The sequence below is a fragment of the Panthera tigris genome, chromosome E3 (genome assembly GCF_018350195.1).
Source record: "Panthera tigris isolate Pti1 chromosome E3, P.tigris_Pti1_mat1.1, whole genome shotgun sequence".
In the NCBI taxonomy this organism is placed as follows: Eukaryota; Metazoa; Chordata; class Mammalia; order Carnivora; family Felidae; genus Panthera; species Panthera tigris.
In genome coordinates this window covers 38,791,022-38,809,696 of record NC_056675.1, presented here as the reverse complement: position 1 = coordinate 38,809,696, position 18,675 = coordinate 38,791,022, and the positions used below count along the sequence as shown (strand labels likewise).

The 18,675-nt window shown below is 59.4% G+C and overlaps 2 protein-coding genes and 2 non-coding genes across 5 annotated transcripts; all 4 read left to right on the top strand.

The window, feature by feature from the left end:
• Nucleotides 1-1,559: 1,559 nt before the first annotated feature.
• On the top strand, nt 1,560-7,610 carry ZNF213 (zinc finger protein 213). Of its 2 annotated transcripts, none has more exons than XM_042972151.1 (6): nt 1,560-1,848; nt 2,965-3,471; nt 4,198-4,321; nt 4,517-4,587; nt 4,802-4,925; nt 5,938-7,610. In XM_042972151.1, the coding sequence occupies exons 2-6, from the start codon at nt 3,073-3,075 to the stop codon at nt 6,666-6,668; spliced, it is 1,449 nt and encodes a 482-aa protein (XP_042828085.1). In that variant the 5' UTR covers nt 1,560-1,848; nt 2,965-3,072; the 3' UTR covers nt 6,669-7,610. The 2 variants fall into 2 exon arrangements, with proteins under 2 accessions (XP_042828085.1, XP_042828084.1); XM_042972150.1 differs by having other exon boundaries at nt 1,560-2,086.
• A 1,653-nt stretch (nt 7,611-9,263) lies between these two features.
• Nucleotides 9,264-15,064, top strand: LOC102967249 (putative caspase-16). The gene is made up of 8 exons (XM_042971594.1): nt 9,264-9,417; nt 9,529-9,617; nt 10,155-10,396; nt 10,533-11,460; nt 11,786-11,902; nt 12,335-12,406; nt 12,894-12,997; nt 13,629-15,064. Exons 4-8 carry the CDS (start codon nt 11,199-11,201, stop codon nt 13,740-13,742), a joined length of 669 nt encoding a protein of 222 aa, XP_042827528.1. The 5' UTR covers nt 9,264-9,417; nt 9,529-9,617; nt 10,155-10,396; nt 10,533-11,198; the 3' UTR covers nt 13,743-15,064.
• Nucleotides 14,530-14,602, top strand: TRNAR-CCG. Its single transcript has one exon. It is a non-coding gene; the product is annotated as a tRNA-Arg (tRNA).
• Nucleotides 15,065-16,093: 1,029 nt separating the features above from the next.
• On the top strand, nt 16,094-16,166 carry TRNAR-CCU. Its single transcript has one exon. It is a non-coding gene; the product is annotated as a tRNA-Arg (tRNA).
• The last annotated feature ends 2,509 nt before the right edge of the window (nt 16,167-18,675 follow it).

Here is an 18,675-nt window from a genome sequence, read left to right as displayed (position 1 = left end):
TGCACATACGGAAAAATGGAAAAATTCTAATTGTCCAAGAGGAAGCGATTTAAAATAAAATATGGAACTTGCATGCTATGGAATACTATGCAGTCTGCAAAAGAGATGCATTTTATTTACATAGGGTGACCTGCAAAGATATCCTTGATGGACTTTTGAGTCAACCTACAATATTTACATAGAATGATTCCAGATCTACAGTACAGGTATCCATAGATGTATAAGAACAGGCTAAAATATTAATGATACTCACTTCTGAATGGCCTTATTGGGAATATTTTTTCACCTTCAATTATTTTTGCCCTCAGTTATTCAACAAATATTGTGCCAGACACAAATCCAGGTGCTGGGAGTAGGGCAGTGAAAACTCTGACCTCACGGAGCTTAAACTCGAGTACCGGGAGACAAATATTACACAAGTCTGTCAGGCAGCGATAAAAGAAAAATAAGGCAGGGCAGAAGCATGGCGGGGGTGCTGTTTACATAGGATTAGGGGAAGTCACTTGGAGGGAGTGACATTTGAGCAGATTGAGGGAGCTAGCCCTGTGGATATAAATAACTTTATAATTTTTCATACTTTATTTTCTTTTCTACACTAAGCATGCAACACTTGCATAATCAAAACAAATCAAAGCAAGAGAGCTTTTTATATTTCAGGAAAAGATCCGGAGCCTCAGATCTCCAGGTAGAGAAGTAGAGTGTAGGAGCAGGTACAAATACATGGAAAGAAGAACCCAGCGCTCCCCTCCCCGAGGACCCCGCTGCCCCGCAGACGAAGCTGCCGGTGGGAAAGCGAGGCGGGGCTCCGCGGGGTCAGCGTCTCCGCCTGCCGCGTCCCGCTGCACAACCCAGGCTGAAGCTCGGGAGGGGGAGGGGGTGGGGGGTGGGGGGTGGGGGGAGGGGGTGGGGGGATGGGGGGAGGGCGGGGGGGGGGGGGGGGGGGGAGGGCGGGGGGGGGGGGGGGGAGAGAAACGCCGCAGGAGGCTCCGCGTCCCTCACTGGACTGCATTTCCCAGGAAGCTCCACGCCTCTCTAGGGGCGGTAAAGACTGAGGCGAGGGCGGGACCCAAGGGGCTGGAAATGAGTCTCCCGGGGCCGAGCTCCAGTTCCCGGGTCGCGCGCGGGCCTTCAGCCTTCCGCCCTCGTCTGACTCAAGGAGGGCGGAAGGAAGAGTTCGTCCTCAGGGGATCCCTTCCGGCGGATCAGGAGCTCTACTCGTGGCTGGGCCAGACGCCGGCTCGGCCCACCAGACCGGGCTTGTCTTTCCCTTCTCGCCCTTAACTGGCCTTTTAGATTTTCAGAGAAATCTGAAAGCACGAATCTAGACACAGACCTGAGTATGGGGGCATTGGTGGTGAGGCGCAGGGCGCCACCGCCTCCTGATTGGCCAACTTTGGAAATTCTCCCCGTTCATTGGCTATCTATCGGGGAGAAGGCGGACTCAATTGGGCGAACGGCCTCCTGGGGCGTGTAGTTCGAGGGCTTGTTGCGGCGCATGCGCCTTGTTGTTTCCCGGCGAGCCCCGCGCGAACTTCCGGCGCAGGGATCTGGCGGCGGAACTAGGAACCCTGGGCGGTTGTGGGCGGTGTGTATCCCGGGGGCGGGACCCGCGACGCGGGCCGCCGAACTCCGAGATCGACGTCGGGGCTCCGGGCGGCCGGGGTCGGCGTCCGGAGACGGAGGCCGAAGGGGTCGCGTGCCTCTGGGAAGTGCCGGGGGTGGGGACGCGCCCGTGTCCACTACCCGCCCGCTCCCTCTCAGCTGCGCGCAGGCGAGGCCGCCGGGGTCGGAGCGCAGGGCTCCGACCGGGTCCGCCTTCTCGCCCGCCGCGTCCTGCGAGCGACCCTGGTGAGTCCCTGGCCCTCTCCGAGCGCAGCCTTCTCCATGGTCACTGGAGGATGAGGATGGAGCGCGTACCTTTCAGGGGCGTTGCGAGGAGTGTAAGAACAAAGTAAATAAAGTGCTTAGTGTGTAGTAGAGGACTGGAAACGACGTGAATCTCTTACTGGAGCGCATTCGTACCGTGGAATCTCGCAGAGCGGCTAACGAAGAAGCATTGTTAGGTGGAAAAGCAAGTTGCAAAATAGTATGTGCAGTAAGACCTCATTTATGTAAACACCCCCCCCCACACACACACACACTTGGTTTTCCCCGTTTCTATAGATACCTTTTCAGTAGATGGACAGGGGAAAGTCTGGGAGGTCATATGTTATGCTGTTGATGGGAGGGTGCAACTGAATTGCGGGAGTTTCTCTTTTATGTGTTTCTGTATCGTTTACATCTCCCTCCCCCCTTTATTTCGATGGTCTGCGTCACATTTTTTTTGTTAAGAGAGCAATTAAGGAAATTTTCAAAATCCAGACTTTTCAGGAGTACTGGAAGAGTAGTGATGTAAGGGATAAATTTGTGTCATTCATTCATACGTACCTGTGGATAAATGGCTTAGACAGGTGTCTCTGTGAGCTCTTCGCTGGCACCCAAAGTCCGGGATGTGTTTTGGAATTCGGAAGTTTTCAAATTTGAGAACCGTAATACAGTACACATGGTATATCAAGTGACCCCACCAACAAAATTTGCAGCAATAGATAATAATCAAACGTATTAATTACATTTTTTCTCACAGTGTAGGACACCTACAGAAATACACATGGTTCGTACAGCTTGATGAATATTTCCAAACTGAATACATACAAAAATGTTTTTGCTGTAAAACATGTGAACATCTCCATTTAGTGAGATACACGGAGATTATAAATACGCTCATATCAGTAGGCCAGGGAGTAAAAGCCTGGGAGCTTGGGATTTCAGAGCTGAGGATAAGGAGCTATGGACCTGTTTGGGCAGAAAAAAGAGAGTCACAGAAGCAAGGACAGCCTAAAAAAGATGTCAAGGCCAGGAAAGGCCAGGAGCAGGCTGGTGTTTGCTCATGTACTGCCTCCCTCCTCCTTTTTGCTCTTTCCCCAGGAGTCCTCGTCCAGATGCCCACCCGGCTGCCACAGGAGATTCCTCTGGGAGACTGAGGGGCAGGCTCGCAGGCCCAGATTGAGGCCAACCAGTCCTTAGGCCAGGGGAATGGCAGCACCCCCAGAGCCTCAGGATGAGGCTCCTGGGGAGGGAGAAGGGCTGCTGATCGTAAAGGTAGAAGATTCCTCGTGGGAGCAGGACTCCGCCCCGCAAGAAGACAGCAGGGATTCTGAGGCCTGCCGACAGCGCTTTCGGCATTTTTGCTACAGGGACGTGGGCGGGCCCCACGAGGCCTTCAGCCAGCTCTGGGAGCTCTGCTGCCGCTGGCTGCGGCCCGAGCTGCACACCAAGGAGCAGATCCTGGAGCTGCTGGTGCTGGAGCAGTTCCTGAGCGTGCTGCCCGGAGGCGTCCAGGACTGGGTGCGCGAGCGGTGTCCCGGCAGTGGTGAGGAGGCCGTCGCCTTGGTGGAGGTCCTGCAGAGGCAGCCGGCGAAAGCGTGGCCACAGGTGAGGGGCCCCTCCCGCACCCAGGGCCCCTGGATGGCTCCTGGCTGAAGGGAGGTGGCCGTCTCCTCTCTTAGAGGAAGTCCTCCCTGGAAACGAGTCCTCCAGGGGTGGTAGGGATGCGGGGCCAGAGGGAGCATCCGCAGGAGTACATCATAGCAGGTGTTGCGGTTCTGAAAGACACTGTCCAAATGAGTCGTTTAGTTTTGGTGGCTTTGGAGGGCAGCAGCAGGATCAAAATGGGCGTGTTCCAGGAAGGCAGATGTTAGCTCCACACAGGTTCTGCAAATGTTCATCCGTGTTCTGCTGTCGGCCGGGCCCTGGGGGTACAGTGATATGTGTCATGACAGCACCAGAGTGGGTGTGAGAAGCTAGCTGTCTGTGTGAACCCTGCTGTCTGGGGGGTGTTCGATTTTGACCCTTGGGGAGGTGCTAATGAGTGGCTGGGGTGTGGGGCTCACCCTTGGCCTGGAGATCTGCCCCCACATCCCCTTAGTAAGTGGCTCTGTGATTTTGGCTTTTGGGGGCTGTTCTTGCCTCATGCTTGATCGGGGAGTGCCCTCGGGCACACAGAACATTCTCCTCTGGATTTTCCCGGGACCCATATTGATCTCCTTCCCCACGCCCCTTCCTCCTGAGGGACGTGTCCTGTGTCTCCTTCCCAGGGATTAAGCTCTGTCTCCCCCGTCCGATCTCGGTGCTGATGAGCATGTTGTGGTTCCTGCACAGGAAGTGCCCTCAGAGGAGGTGGAACCTGAGGCCACAGTCCAGGGACCCCCAGCCAAGGGGCTTCCCGTGAAAGTGGGGGCACGAAGCTGGCCACCTGTACTCTGGGAGCAGCACAGCCATGGCGGTGAGTAAGCTTGTGGGCCACAGGTGGCTGGGCAGGGGCCTGGCTCCTTCCCGCTTGTTGCCTTGAGGGTAGCGGGAAGGTTATTTCTGTTCTAAGGAGCCTAGGAAAGTGTGCTTGTGTGTGTGTGTGTGTACATGTGCGAGATCTGGCCCCTGACCTGGGCTGGCCTCTCTGAGGGTCTCTTCTTTTCTTCAGCCCAGCTGCCTGCTCTTAAAGAGGGCAGTAGCGGAGAGAACACCGGTACCAGCTTTGCCTCTGACGTCCACGTGAGTTTCTAGTCCCTGTGTCCCCTCTGAGGCCCTCTGTGCTGTCAAGTCCCTAAAATGAGCCTCGCCTTCTCATCAAGACCTCTTCTATCCATCTTGGTCCTGCCTGGACCTGTCCTGTTCCCCATCCCAGCCCCCATCTTGTCCCCACCCACGGCTTGCCTGGGGAGCCCTGAGTGGCAGTGCCGAGCCAGGTTTTCTCCCCTCACTCCAGGGACCTGTGACGTTTGGAGACGTTCCCTTCTATTTCTCCCGGGAAGAATGGGGGTCCTTGGACCCTGCTCAGAGGGATCTCTTCTGGGACATAAAGCGGGAAAACTCCCGGAATGTTGCCCTAGGTAAGCAGCGGGTGCAGCCAGGATCCCTGGGGTCCTTGGCTCTTCTGAACTGGAGGCAGCACCCTTCCTGGGGGGTCCAGCGCTGGATGGTTGGCCCAAGCAGGCCACACACTCCTCTGCGTCCCACTGGAATCCTCAGTTTTCCCACACCAGTCTTCGAGCTGGCTCGAAAGTGGGCTTTTCCTGGGCCTTTTCAAGAGCACTGGCTGGTTTCTTATTTGTGTTAATGTTCGTTTTTGTTTGCCTGTGAGGGTGTGTTACCATGTGAGGGGTGCTTTTAGCGTGCCCACACTGTGCTGAGCTCTCAGACGGGCATTTTCCTGTGATTCTCACAGCCTGGTGCGTAGAAGTGTTGTCCCGGCTCCCACACAAGGGATCTGAGACTCAGAGAGGCCAAGGGACTCTGAAGTAGTTGTGAGGTCCCCTCGCCTGCCCCACGAAGAGGTGCTGACAGTGAGAGCAGCTGCCGGACCTGTGCCAACGCCTGGGCCCCGCCCTTCAGGGGCCACCCTCCTGGGGCCCCTCTCCAAGCTAGAGGCTGTCTGAGCACTGTCTGGGGATCATCTCATTTAATCCACATGACCCCATGGGAAGACGAGGATCACTCCCTATTGAATTCTGTTCTTGAGTCAAGGGACAAAAGCTGGTGGGGTGAGAGCAGCCACATAGGCCGAACCCGTGTGGTTCCTCAGTTTCTGGTAAGAAGCACTGAGAGCTTGGATAATCTGCAAACTACCTAAATCGATTCAGTTCTAGAGTTTGCAAAGCCAGGGTTCAGACCGTGGGGCGCCGGGCCCCAGTGCGGACACGGGGGTGGAAAAGTCAGGGGTGTGATCAGGAAGTGTCTCTGCAGGCAGATCAGCCCAGCTGGACTCCTTCCTTGCCTCTGCCTCCGAAGTGTTTCTCTGCGGGCATTTTATCAGGCCCCTATTTTACGGACGAGGAAGCTGAGGCTTGGGTCTCTGTAGCCCAGGGCTTTCTGATCCTGAGTCCCGTTTCTGCCTCGCCCCAGCTCTGGTCCCAGAACCCAGTGGAACCGAAGAGGCCGCCCCCTCTCGGCTTGCAGGCTTGGGGTCCGAGAGCCAAAGCGAGCAGTCCCGGCTGGAGGAGGCCGCCACGGCGCTCCAGGGCCAGGCCGGCGGTGGCGGGGGTCGTGGCGGCGACGTGACTGTGTCCTGGAGCCCCGAGGAGGCCGAGACGTGGCGGGGCGAGGCCCGGCCGGGGGCGCCCCTGGCGCGGGCCGCGGGGGCGCGGAGGGGGCGGCCGCCCACGCGCCGGAGGCAGTTCCGGGACCTGGCGGCCGAGAAGCCGCACAGCTGCGGCCAGTGCGGCAAGCGCTTCCGCTGGGGCTCGGACCTGGCGCGCCACCAGCGCACGCACACGGGCGAGAAGCCGCACAAGTGCCAGGAGTGCGAGAAGAGCTTCCGCAGCTCCTCGGACCTGGTGCGCCACCAGGGCGTGCACACGGGCCAGAAGCCCTTCTCCTGCGCCCAGTGCGGCAAGAGCTTCAGCCGCAGCGCCTACCTGGCCGACCACCAGCGCATCCACACCGGCGAGAAGCCCTTCGGCTGCAGTGACTGCGGCAAGAGCTTCTCGCTGCGCTCCTACCTGCTGGACCACCGGCGCGTGCACACGGGCGAGCGGCCCTTCGGCTGCGGCGAGTGCGACAAGAGCTTCAAGCAGCGCGCCCACCTCATCGCCCACCAGAGCCTGCACGCCAAGATGGCCCAGCCTGTGGGCTGAGGGCTGGCGGGGGCCGCGTGGCCCAGCCGGGGACGGGGCGGTGTCTCCCCCCACTCCGGGCTTCTCCACCCGTGGGCGTGGGCGGCCACCATCCCTGCGCCCCTGCTCGGCTCGGCCCCTGGGCCTGGCCGACACTCCCGGGGAATGGAAATCCCCTGTCTGTCACCTCCTGGCCATTCCCTGTCTTGCCCCTGGGGTTTCTCTTGTCCCTCTGGCTTCCCGAAGCCCCAGCACATCCCGGCCCCTGGCCTGGTGGGGGGCGGGGGCGGAAGGCCAGGGTGTCAGGGATGTGTGAGGACGTCATCGGCAGGGCTCTGGGTCCCCGCCCCCCAGCCTCGCTTGCCCTGTGGCTCATGTTCCCTGCACCCTGCTGGGGCCCTGGGCCTGGCCCTCTGCCCTGCCAAGCTGTGCCTTCCGGTGGGTGCAGAGGACAAGCCTTGACCCACAGGGTGCTGCCAGGCTCTGGGAGGGACAGCCCAGACCTGTGAGGATCTGGGTCCCGGGCATGGCCGCAGGGGCTTTTGGCCCTACACCCCCTCCCGTGGCCAGGCCCTGACCACTGCCTGTCCGGAGGTGGGGACCTGCCCGCCTCTGCACTTGGCTGACTTGCCCCCAGTGAGTCCCTGAGGGCCACCCCCTGCCAATCTAGTGAGGGTGGTGGTGGCTTCAGGGACAGGAGGCTGACCGTATAGACAAGGACGGGGCCTGTGGAGGCTGGCTGCTCCCCGCTGCTCCCCTCTCCAGAGGTGTGGGCTTTGTAATACTTAACACTAGCACTCTGTCAGCACTTGTCGCTGACTCCTTAAGCACTGCATTCCACAGCGCCACCTGCGTTGTCTGCAGATTGGCATTCCCAGGGACAGACCACAGGCTCTCTAAAGGAGCTGGGCCCTGCTGTTCTCAAAAGGGCAGCAGAGGGCTTTGAATAAACGTGGAAACTTCCTCCAGACTGTTCTGTTGTTTATGTGGCTGCTAGGGGTGGGGGGGACCCGGAACTCCTACTTCTGGGGCTCCTGGCTCGGTTGTCCTGGTGGTACTGGTACTGGGTGGTCACCAGGTGGGGCCACATTCTTGGCTTCCGGGATGGCTGGGTCCCAAATGACAGCCACAAGTGTCCGAACTCTCATCCCTCGTCAGCCAGCGCCTGCCCTGGACCGGGGACAGATGAGGATGGGATAACTGGGGGCACCTGCACCCCCCACTACCCCAGCAGGACAGTGGGGGAGCTGAGTGGGTCTTCGCCAGGCCTCACGGGCGAAATGAGGAAAGGGGCTTGGGCGTGGGGTGTGTGGGGAAGCAGGACTCAAGCCGTCTCAGTGTTCAGATCCCTTAGTGGGAGGGGCCTGCTGCCTGCTGGGTCAGAATGGGCCCTGCCTGTTCCCCACCCAGCCCTTGACATCTGACCCTTCCCCTCCCTGGCCTGGAGCCCGCACAGAAGTGGGGGGTGCACAGTCAGAGGTCATCCTACCCCAGCAGAGCCCTCACGAAAGGGGGTGGGGGTGGGCGGAGACAGAATGTTCTGTCCCTTACTCTGTGTGCCAGCCCCTCTGGCCCGAGAGCACTTCCTCAGCCAGCCGCCCGTGTAACACTTGCTTCCTCCTGAAGTCACTGCGATGGACCCCTTTTCCCAGATGAAGCGACTGGAGTCTCACGGGGGACACGTGACTCCGGTCAGAGTTTTCTCCCTGTGGGACGGCGCCCTTCACCCCTCCTCCCACCCTTGTGCTCAAGGCTGCGGTGTGCACGTGGGTGGGTGCTGTGCACGGGAGAGTGGGGGCTGGCGGAAGCCGGGCATGGACGTTTTTGGTGCTGGTGGCTGGCTCCGAAGGGAGACGCTCCCGTGTAACGAGATCAGATAGGAGGTGGGCCAGGAGCTAAGAATAGGATTGGGCATATGCTCCCGGCTCAGGTGAGGGTGTGCCAATGCCAGCCAGAGAGGAGCCCGCTGGGGCCAGGGGACAGAGCAGGCCCTGGGGCGGTGGAGCCCGAGACCCAGGGTTCCAGGGAAAGGGGCAGAGTCCTGCTTAGCTCATAAACAGAACTGATAGGACAGGGCTGGAGGGGGGAGGGCAAGGACTGGGAGCCAGGGCGTTGGCATGGGGGTCAGGGGGTAAGCTCTGTGCTCAGAGGAAGCCCCCACCCGGCCCCCATGGCTTTCCTGGTGGCTGGGACCCTGCAGGTGGCCTCACAGATCGCAGATGCTCGAGAGAGCCTGGGAAGAAAGGTAGCCGGGGCACTGCCTGGCCTAGCCTGTTCCCGGCTCTCAGCGGAGCCCCACCCCGGTGCAACTCTGGCCTTGCCTCCCCAGGGGAAGTACAGCATGCGGGGCCCAAGGGTGGCCCTGACCCTCAGCAGCCCTGAGGTGTCAGCCTCTATAGTCGCTGTCCTGGAGGGCGTGTTCCGGACCCTGGGCTTTGAGAGCTGCCAGAGGAGGGAGGCCTCTGTCCAGGTGAGTCCTCACCTGCCTCCCGCCTCCACGCCCACCCCAACGCCACCACCACCCCTGCTGCTGGGCCTCCCTGGACTCAGGCCCGGCCTTTGCTCTTGCCCTAGGGCTTCCTTGGGGAGCTGGCCGCTTTCCGGGAGCAGCTGGATGCCCTCGGGGGCCCTGTGGGCTGTGCCTTAGTGGCCTTGGTGGCCCCCAGGGGGCAGCTGAAGCAGCCCCAGCAGCTGGTCCGGGAGCTGAGCCGCTGTGGGGCCCTCTGGGGCCGCCCCAAAGTTTTCCTTCTGCTCTCAAGTGCTCCTGGGGGTGAGTGGGCTGGGCAGGGACCCTGGCAGCGGGACAGTGCAAAGCAGAGGTGGGGGAGGGCAGGGGGGCCGAGACCCACCTTTCTGGCCAATGTGCTGTTCCTCCACCCAGCTGCCCCCGAGCCCGGAGCCTTCCTCACTGGCTTGAGCGAGCTGTGTGGCCGCTTTCCTCACTGGTCTCTGCTGCAGCTGCTGACCGAGGTCAGGGGCCCAGGTCTGGAGGGGAGTTCCTGGGAGGGGGGCTGTGCCAGTCACTTCCCCTGGCTCTGCTGTCCTGTCCTGAGCCTGTTAGACAGATCAGTTGGCTTGCACTTCTGCCCACCCCTGTTCACACTTGCGCAGCGACTGTCCTGTCAGACTGGGGGTCCCTGGAGGCCAGAGTTGGGAATGATCCAGGTCTGGTCTGGGCTCAAGGCCCAAAGGTCTCCCTGGGCAGTTGGGTAGCCGCTGGGTGACCCTGGAGGTGAGGGGTGGCCCCTGGCTCTGCCCCACAGCTTTCCCCTGCCTGGCACCCTCGCCACGTGGCACCCCCCCACGGTGAGCCTTCCCAGACAGGCTCCAACCTGCTCTAGGGAGCACCCAGCCCTGTGCACACTGGTCCCTGGGGCGGGGAGTGGTGCCGTGGATGGCACAGCCGCTCTCCACTTGAGGACGCCCCCGATGTTGAACCTCAACTAGGACCTCCCCTTTGTGCCCTCCCCTTCTTTCGTCTGTCTTTTCCTCCCTTAATTCTGGTAGGGGACCCCAAAGAGACTGCAGGAGCCGCGAGCCGGCCAAGCTGTTCCCTGAAGCCAGCGTCCTGTTCCCTCCCGGAACCGTGCCTCCGTGGAGCAGCCCCCTGAGGCGTTCTCTGGCCTCACCCCCGCCCCCAGGTCTTCTGCAGGACAGCTGAAGAGTCTGAGGCCACCTCCTGTCCAGTCCTTCGGAGCTCCTTGCGGGGCGCACTGTGCCCGGGCGACGTGGAGCCCTGGGGGCCCGAGGTGAGGGGGACGGCGTGGGGTGAACCAGGTGGCAGCAGTTGCGAGTGGGAGAGAGGCTCCGGGAGACTTGAGGTGGGGGAGGTGAGGAGCTGGGAAGCTCGCAGACCACGCCGAACGCTCCTGTGCTTGTCCGTAGCCAGAACCCAGCCCCACCGCTCGGTATGACCTGTCCGGGACCAGGGCCGCCCTCCTCCTGTCCGTGATCCACGGCCGGCCCGGGGCCCAGCACGATGTGGAGGCGCTGGGGGCCCTGTGCCAGGCCCTGAGCTTCAAGACCACGCTAAGGACAGACCCCACGGCCCAGGTGAGGTGTGGTGGTGCCCTAAAGGAAGGGCGCCCCCAACCCCAGGACTCCAGCGACTCTCTCTCGGGCCCCCCGCCCCTTGTCTGCCTTCAGTCCTTCCTGCTGCGTGCGTGGGGAGCTCACTCCCCTGCCTCTGGGCGCCCAGTCTCCAGGGCTCCTGCAGCCTCCCACACTGGCTGACCCTCTACTCCTCTGCTCCAGGCCCCAGCTGCACCCTCGAGCTTTTCCTGGGAGGGTCTCGGGTTCCTTCCCTGACACCCGTCAGCTCATTGCCCCTCACGCGTCTTAACTTTCTGGAGCAGCTTCCCCGTTGGGGCCAAAGGCCCAGCTGTAAGAGGCTAGAGACACACGTCACCTCCAGTTGGGCCATGCCTTGGGTTGCAGTGGGGGGTTAGAAAGAGAACTTCCGCCGTGGCCTGAGGTGGGCAGGAGGTGGTAAGTAGGGTGGGCGGGGGCTGGAGAAGCCTCCCCGGAGGGCCACCAGGTATTGGGGAGGCAATGGCCCTGGCCCAGGCCTCAATCTCGTCCCCACCCCAGGCCTTCCAGGAGGAGCTGGCCCAGTTCCGGGAGTGCCTAGACGCCCACAGGGCCCCAGTGAGCTGTGCCCTTGTGGCCCTGATGGCCCACGGGGGGCCACAGGGACAGCTGCTGGGGGCCGACGGGCGGGAGGTACGGCCAGAGGCCCTGGTGCAGGAGCTGAGCCGCTGCAGGGCCCTGTGCGGCTGCCCCAAGATCTTTCTGCTTCAGGCTTGCCGTGGGGGTGAGTGGGGTCCTACCCCCCACCTGCCTCCTCCCGTCCTAGCTTCCCACACCCAGCCCTCGGCGACCCAGAACTTGCTGTCCACCTTCTTCAGGAAGCCTGAGCGCTGGTGCTTTACCTGTCCCATCTCCGGGTCTCTCCGGGCCTCTCCTAGAAGTCAAGTCTACCAACTTGAGCACTTCACCCTCAGCTCTCGTTGTTCACTGCCCTGGATTTTCTAGTCTCATGGGGCTGCCCTGGAGTTCTGGGGGGTGGGCTATGGGCCCCTGGAGACCCCCCAGGTGTCTGCTCAGTGAAAGGGCCTGTGTGTCCCCTCCTCTTCCAGGGCATAGGGACGCCGGTGTGGGCCCCGCAGGTCTCTCTTGGTTCCGGCGCTGGCTGCGGGCATCACCCACCACCCCCTCGCATGCCGATGTCCTCCAGATCTATGCTGATGCCCAAGGTGGGCGTGCCTTCCTTCTGGAGGCTGGGCTTGGCCGGGGGCTACTGGGTGGCCTCTCTGGCCTGCATTTCCAGGGCTCTGAGCTGGGGGCCTGCCGCCCCCAGCATCCTCTTGGCTTTGCCAAGAGGTTGGGAAGGAAAACCTTCCTAAACTGCAAGGGCCTTTGAAAATCGAGGGCTTCTTCCCCTGCTTGAGCCTCGAAACAACCTCGGAGTCAGGAAGGTGAAATAGCTCTTCTAAGGTCACAGAGCCGATACGTGATGGGGCTGAGCTTTGAGGTTTTGTTTGGTTGTTTTTAGACTGCAGTTCTGATTTGCCTTTTCCGCCCTGTGTTCATTCCACTGCCCTGGGTGTCCTTGAGCCGGACTGAGGGGGCAGCCCCGGGGCTGGTAGAGTCCCAGGGTGCTGGGTAAATGCTGGTCTTTCTTGCAGGCAGCTCTCCCTTCCCCACTGCAGGGAGCTCTGACCAAGCAGACATCCTGACGGTCTACGCAGCTGCCGAGGGTAAGGGGACGGGTCATCAAGAAGCCCTGTTACACGGGGCCCTGCATCCTGGCTGGACATCTGGAGTGGTTTGAGGGACAGCCAGGGCGTGGCAGTTGGGGCACAGGGGCACTAGCCCCTTTTCAGTTAGGCCATCTTCCTCCCATGTCTATTATTTATAAGAATAGTAATGATGGTGAGCGTATATTGAGAGCTGACTGTATGGAGGGTTGCAGGTTCCGTGAGGCCTCTGCCCAGTGCCCAGAAGGTGGTAGGTTCACAGTGAATATGTGTTCCACGTTCAATGCAATTGTGTATTCAGTCCACAAATATCAAGCGACAAGTTGTTCCAGAAGCAAGAAGTTCCTGCTCTTTGCACCATCCCCTTGCCAGACCCCTGGGGTCCTGTCTCTTTGCCACCCCCCCCCTTTTCCCCCAACAAAGAGCCCCTGGGGATTGGAAGGCCGCGGTCCTGTCCTGACACTCTGACCCTGGTCTTCTGGCCTAGGCTGTGTAGCCTATCGGGATGAGACAGGCTCAGACTTTATCCAGACGCTGGTGGAGGTCTTCAGAGCTGACCCTGGGAGAGAAGTTCTGGAGCTGCTGACTGAGGTGTGTCGGGGGAGAGGCAGAGCCCTGGGGAGGGGGGCTGGGTTCATCCTTCTCGCCATCTCTTAACTCTGTCCGTGAGCCACACTCGCCCCTCGGTGCTGGGCGCTGGCGGGGCGAGATGGACGGCAGTTATTAGCCACATACACTCCCTTTCCGCCGCGGAGGAGACGGGCGGAGAGAACCCGCCTGTCACGCGGGGCCCCTGGGAGTTGCAGTCAGGCGCAGAGTGAACCTGCAGGGGCTGTGGGCCGCAGGCTTTATGGGGGGGGGGGTGCCCCCTGCTTCCTGCAGGAGGAGCTGATTGGCTTGTTTGAATAATTTCACTACCTGCAGGGAACTGAAGCCCCTCAGGTTAAAAAAAAAGAAAATGTTCATGTTTATGTAATTATTTTGAGAGAGAGAGTAGCGAGCGGGGGAGGGGCAGAGAGAGAGGGAGAGAGAATCCCAAGCAGGGTCCGAGCTGTGAGCGCAGAGCCCCACGCAGGGTCCATCTCAGGACCCGTGAGATCACGACCAGAGGGGAAACCAGAGTCAGACGCTCAACCGGCTGAACCCCCCGGGCGCCCCCGGAAGCCCCTCAGATTGAGGCCAAGTGGAGCGTGGCTGGGTCTGACTGGCGTGGGCCTCGCAGGTCAACCGGCGGGTGTGTCAACTGGAGGTGCTGGGTCCCGACTGCCCGGAGCGCCGCAAGGCCTGCCTGGAGATCCGCAGCTCGTTGAGGCGCCGGCTCTGCCTGCAGGCCTGACCGCGCGCCGCTGCCCCGGGGGTGCGGCCGGTGGGAGCCACAGCCCGGCGCCGCCGCGGACTCCACCCGCGGCCCCCCGTTCCTCATCTGTCAGTGGGGGCGACAGCCCGGGCGGGGGCTCGGCCGGCGTCTCTGTGCATGACCGAGAATGCGTCCGCTCGCAGGGAGGCGGGGCAGCGGGAGACTGCAGGCAGGGTGCTCGGCACCCAGTAAGGGTGCATCTGTGCTCCCGGGAGCCAGGCTGGGCCCTCCTTCCTGCGGGCGGAGGGCCTGAGGAGCCCAGCACGGGCCAGGCTGGGCTGGATGTTCCGAGCAGGGGCAGCCGGGGCCCACGTCGCGGTCTCAGCTCCCGCACCCTGGCGGCGCCCCGCGCCGGGGCCGCGGAAATGCGGGAGACGCGGTCAGAGTCTAGTCTGGAGCCATGACACTCTGGACCGAGCCCTGCAGGTGGATCGGTACTGTGAATGAGGGGAAACAGGGCCTGGGGAGCGCTGGGCAGCTCCCGACTCAACGCGCTCCGGGGCCACGCGGGGGAAGAGCTCCAAAGGCGCCTGTTAGGGCAGGAAGGGCCTGCGCGGCCTCACCGGGGCTCGAACTCGTAAGCACAAGTCAGGGAGGGCGGTTCTCGCGGAGCCGCCTGGGCTCCTCTCGGCGCCGGGCCCCGGCTCCGCCCACATAGAGCCCGAGGGGGCGGAGCTCTTTGCCAGTAGGAGCATGCGTATTGCGGTACAACACGCAGGCGCCTGAATCAGCTTTATGAGAAACGCGGTGGGAGCGCCACCGGCGGGGCCGCGTGGCCTAATGGATAAGGCGTCTGATTCCGGATCAGAAGATTGAGGGTTCGAGTCCCTTCGTGGTCGCTGCGCAGTTTGTTTTTCTCCCTCCGCTTTGCCTTTTCCCTCGGTCGGGACTGCGCCCTCCGCGAAACCCTAGGTCGCCTGGGCGGTGCCCCGCCCGCTGCCCCGCCCTCGGGCACCTCGGCGGCCGCCGCGCGCCTGCAAGGGCGGAGCTCAGGAGGCAGCGCCTGGTCCGCACGCCCGCGCCGCCGAGGAGCTGCGAGGCCCACCGGTGGCCGGAACCTGAAGCCACCGGCCGCGAGTCCCGGGGCCCACTAGGGACTGGCTGCACGAATACAGTCCTGAGGACCAGAGCTGTAACAGATGAGAGGTTGGACCTTTGGGCGCGGGGGGCGCGGGAATTGTTCCAAGGGCTCAGGAGACAAGTGCGTTCCAAACTATAATAGATTATCGTGATTAAAAAAAAGTTTTGGAAATTCTGGTGACGGTTGGATGATATTGTGCATGTAACTGATGCCACTGAATTCATTTGTACGCTTAAAAATGGCTAAATTGGCTATAGCGTTATATACACATTTTTAACAGAATAAAATGTTTTAAAAATCTAATAGATTATTTGGATTTCTTGCAATGATAGTGTACCCTTAAATGACTAGTGTGGATGTATATTTAAACGTTTAAATATAAACAATATGCCCAGGGTTGGGTTATCATTTTACCTGGGGAAAAAATGTCTCCACTTGAGGAACCGTGTTCTTGCCAAAGGATTCTGGCTAAGCCAGCTCACCTAGGTGACTTGACCTCCTCCCACCTGGTGACCCCTGGGGCAGTGGCAGCCGGAGCCCACATTCCGGAAGGTGCGCGAAGGTACCCTGGGGTCATGTGGGGTGTTACCGTGTTTGTGGTGCTTCGGTGGTTTGAAGCTTCGTTAGGACCAACATTTTGGAGGTGAGAAAGAACACCCATCCTCTGGTGGGAAAGCTAACGCTGGGCTCTCATCCTCACGGGCACAGCCAGCCGGTCAGATACGGGGCCACTAGGGAGGCCACCGAGCTCTGTTAAAACCGCGGAGACCTGAGTCCAGGTAATACCTCTTGTCTGCGGGCCAGTGTAGGGAGGAGGACAAGGACAGGGACGGCGCTTTTCCCACTCTCCCGGCTGGCACCCCCGTCCTCTCCTCTCCGACGTTTTGCATAGCCAGCTCCTTCTTGCTAATCGATAGTTACCAACGAGCCCGGATTCTCCCGCAAGGAGAAGGAAAGGGCTCGCACAGGCTTTGACGCCCAGGCTTCTCGCACCCTAAGCGGGGATCACACCGTAGGCCAAAGAGCTGAGCTGACAACCTGTGGCCCCGGTTCTTTAGGCTCCATCTGCGCGTGCGCGGTCCCTCCGGGGTCCCAGGACGCTCAGGAGCGGGTGAGCGCCGGGTGAATGCGGGTGCTGAGGGGCAGGACGGAGGCCGGGACGGAGCGGGGAGGCTGTGCGTCATTTGTGGGAACCACGGGGAGGTGACCGAGAGACTGGTCTAGGACCATTACGAGGTATTTGCCGCCGGCCCCGGTGGCCTAATGGATAAGGCATTGGCCTCCTAAGCCAGGGATTGTGGGTTCGAGTCCCACCCGGGGTACGAGGGGTTAAGTTTTAGACCTCTGCCAAAGAAAAAACCGAATCAATTCCCTAGTGGATGAAGCAAGTTCCTGGAGTTTTTCCAGACGCAGACCTAAGCTACTGACAATTCACTGCAACTCTATTTTCTAATAAGGGGTGCGCGTTTCCAGCTTTCACAAAAGAATACTTGCGTCGTTCAAATGTTTCAAATAACCATCCATTCTAGCATCCTTTTCTCGTAATATAAAGGAATAATTGTTCGTTTTCCCAGGTGTATTAATTTTATTGTGGTTTCATATATTTTTAAGAGTTCTTATCTTTTATAAACAGATCCAATCATTTAGAGATTAAATTATATGACAACTGTTGTGCTTTAAAACAGCGGACCGAGTGCTGATTATGGTTAATAATATGTTCCGCATACCTGAAAGTTGCTGTGAGAGGAGATCTAGAGCCTTGTCACCACGCACACAGAAAAAGTAACTGTGAACGGATGGATGTGTTGACTTCACAGTGGTAAATATTTCACAAATGTATTGGTAAATAATTGGTAAATATTTCACAATCACATTGTACACCTTCAATATATTTCATTGTTATTTGTCAATTATATCTCAATAAAGCTAGGGGAAAATAATGAGTTGGATGGAGGTGTAGACGAAACAAGCCTATCTGTGAATTGATAATGGCTTAAACTGAGGGGCAGGACACATTATACTATTTCTCTGCTTTAGTGCATGTTTGAAATAGACCATAATAAAGCTTTCTCTCTCAGGGCCCCTGGGTGGCTCAGTCAGTTAAGTGTTGGACGTTGGCTCAGGTCATGATCTCACGGTTCATGAGTTCAAGCCCCGCATTGAGCTTTGTGGTGACAGCTCGGAGCTTGGAACCTGCTTCGGATCCTGTGTCTCCCTCTCTCTGCCCCTCCCTTGCTCATGCTCTGTCTCTATCTCCAAAAATAAGCAAACATTTAAAAAAAAGATAAAAATGAAGTTTTCTCTCCTTTTAATCCATGCAATCTCTGTCTTCATCCCGAGGTAAGAATCTCCCAAACTTCGCGACAGGAAGCAGAGTAAAATCAGCCTCCTACTCCACGTGCCCGTAGAAAGGATGACCACTGGAGCTTTATAAACACACAAAAAATACAGTTCTCTTTTGCCTTTAGAAACCACGAACGAGACTCTTCTGTTCATCCAGCTTCGGCCTTGCTTCTTCCACTTTCCCAAACATCCGGGGCCCCGTTGTCCCCACTGGAGTCAAGAACCTCATCTCAGTGCCGTGTCTCCCATCATCGTGGGCGACCTGAAGAGAATGGGGACCACAGAGCTATCCAAGGGTGCTGCTGCTTCCCGCTTCCCTCGCTGACATCTCTCAATGCCTCACTGAGAGGAATGTTCTCTGGGCGCTCGGGGGCGGGGGACGGCTGTGCCCGTCGTGTGTGACACATCCCCGCCAGCACTGCCGTCTCCCTGTCTTTGGCTTCCTTTCTCTGCTTGATGAAGTTCTCACACGTGTCTCCTTAAACATAGGCTACCACGCAGCTCAACGCTGAGCCAACCAACCAAGAAACCTAAGAGAGCCACAGTCAGCCGCACAGGGTAACGTGTTAAATACAGGCTTTCTGGGAAGTGCCCCCCCCCCAGGTCAATAAATTCACCAGCCGCAAAGCCAAGTCGGATCTCATCCTGCTCGCTCCAACACCCTTAGCTTCATTCCCACACAGATCCCCTGGGTTTCTGCTGGCATACAGGAACACCACTGCCAATTCTTTTGGTGTCTAAGGGATTTCCTCCCGGGTCAGCTCTTGTCCTCACCGCCCACAGCGTGCTGGTCTGACTTCGGTTATGGGGCACGGCTCGCAAGGGTGGTGGGCGTGGGCTTGGCGGAGGCGTGGCCTCCCCTTGCGAGACCGCCGCTCCAGCTGAGATGATGACAGCACGTTCAAGGGCAGGAAGGCTACTCTCCGCAGATTCCAGGCTGATTTTGCTGGCAAGGAAGCTCCAAGTGGCTGGGGGCATTCGAGACCCCCCCCCCCCCCCAGAGGTCTCCATGCCTTGGGCTCCACTTCTGCATCACCGTCGCCATTTCTTTCACACAATAGACGTCCGGAGGCTGGGAACCCAACTTCCATTGTCATTCTACAACATGCACCGTTTACCTATGTGTTTGATCTTTAGCCGTATCAGCCCTGCAGCTGTGAGAGACGATTTGGGCTGAAGGTTGAAAGGTCTGGTTTTGTCATTTTCTTTCAGTGAGCCAACCAGCGCCCCCAGAAGAACCCCTTTCATGCCACTATCCTCAGAATCACCTTTACTGCCACGACAGTATAGGACGGCAGCCGCAGGGTCCTTCAGGGCGATGCTTTGGTCAGCACGCCATCACAACCGACCAGGTGGCGTGCGGCTCGATCTCGATGCCACCACGTGCCGTGGATTACCAGCAACCCCTTTCCCGTTGGCAAGGAGCTCAGTGGCATTTGAGCCCAAATTCATTACCCAATCAGGGTCCAGGCAGCAGTCAGAAAACCC

What these genes read in the sequence shown, in the direction of transcription:
- LOC102967249 (XM_042971594.1), top strand. Translation starts at nt 11,199, where the DNA reads ATGGCCCTGGCCCAGGCCTCAATCTCGTCCCCACCCCAGGCCTTCCAG. An exon ending in GATCTATGCTGATGCCCAAG is followed by an intron (nt 11,903 to 12,334) that starts GTGGGCGTGCCT and finishes TCTTTCTTGCAG; the next exon opens with GCAGCTCTCCCTTCCCCACT. An exon ending in TTCTGGAGCTGCTGACTGAG is followed by an intron (nt 12,998 to 13,628) that starts GTGTGTCGGGGG and finishes TGGGCCTCGCAG; the next exon opens with GTCAACCGGCGGGTGTGTCA.
- ZNF213 (XM_042972151.1), top strand. Translation starts at nt 3,073, where the DNA reads ATGGCAGCACCCCCAGAGCCTCAGGATGAGGCTCCTGGGGAGGGAGAA. An exon ending in CGGCGAAAGCGTGGCCACAG is followed by an intron (nt 3,472 to 4,197) that starts GTGAGGGGCCCC and finishes GTTCCTGCACAG; the next exon opens with GAAGTGCCCTCAGAGGAGGT. An exon ending in GCTTTGCCTCTGACGTCCAC is followed by an intron (nt 4,588 to 4,801) that starts GTGAGTTTCTAG and finishes CCCTCACTCCAG; the next exon opens with GGACCTGTGACGTTTGGAGA.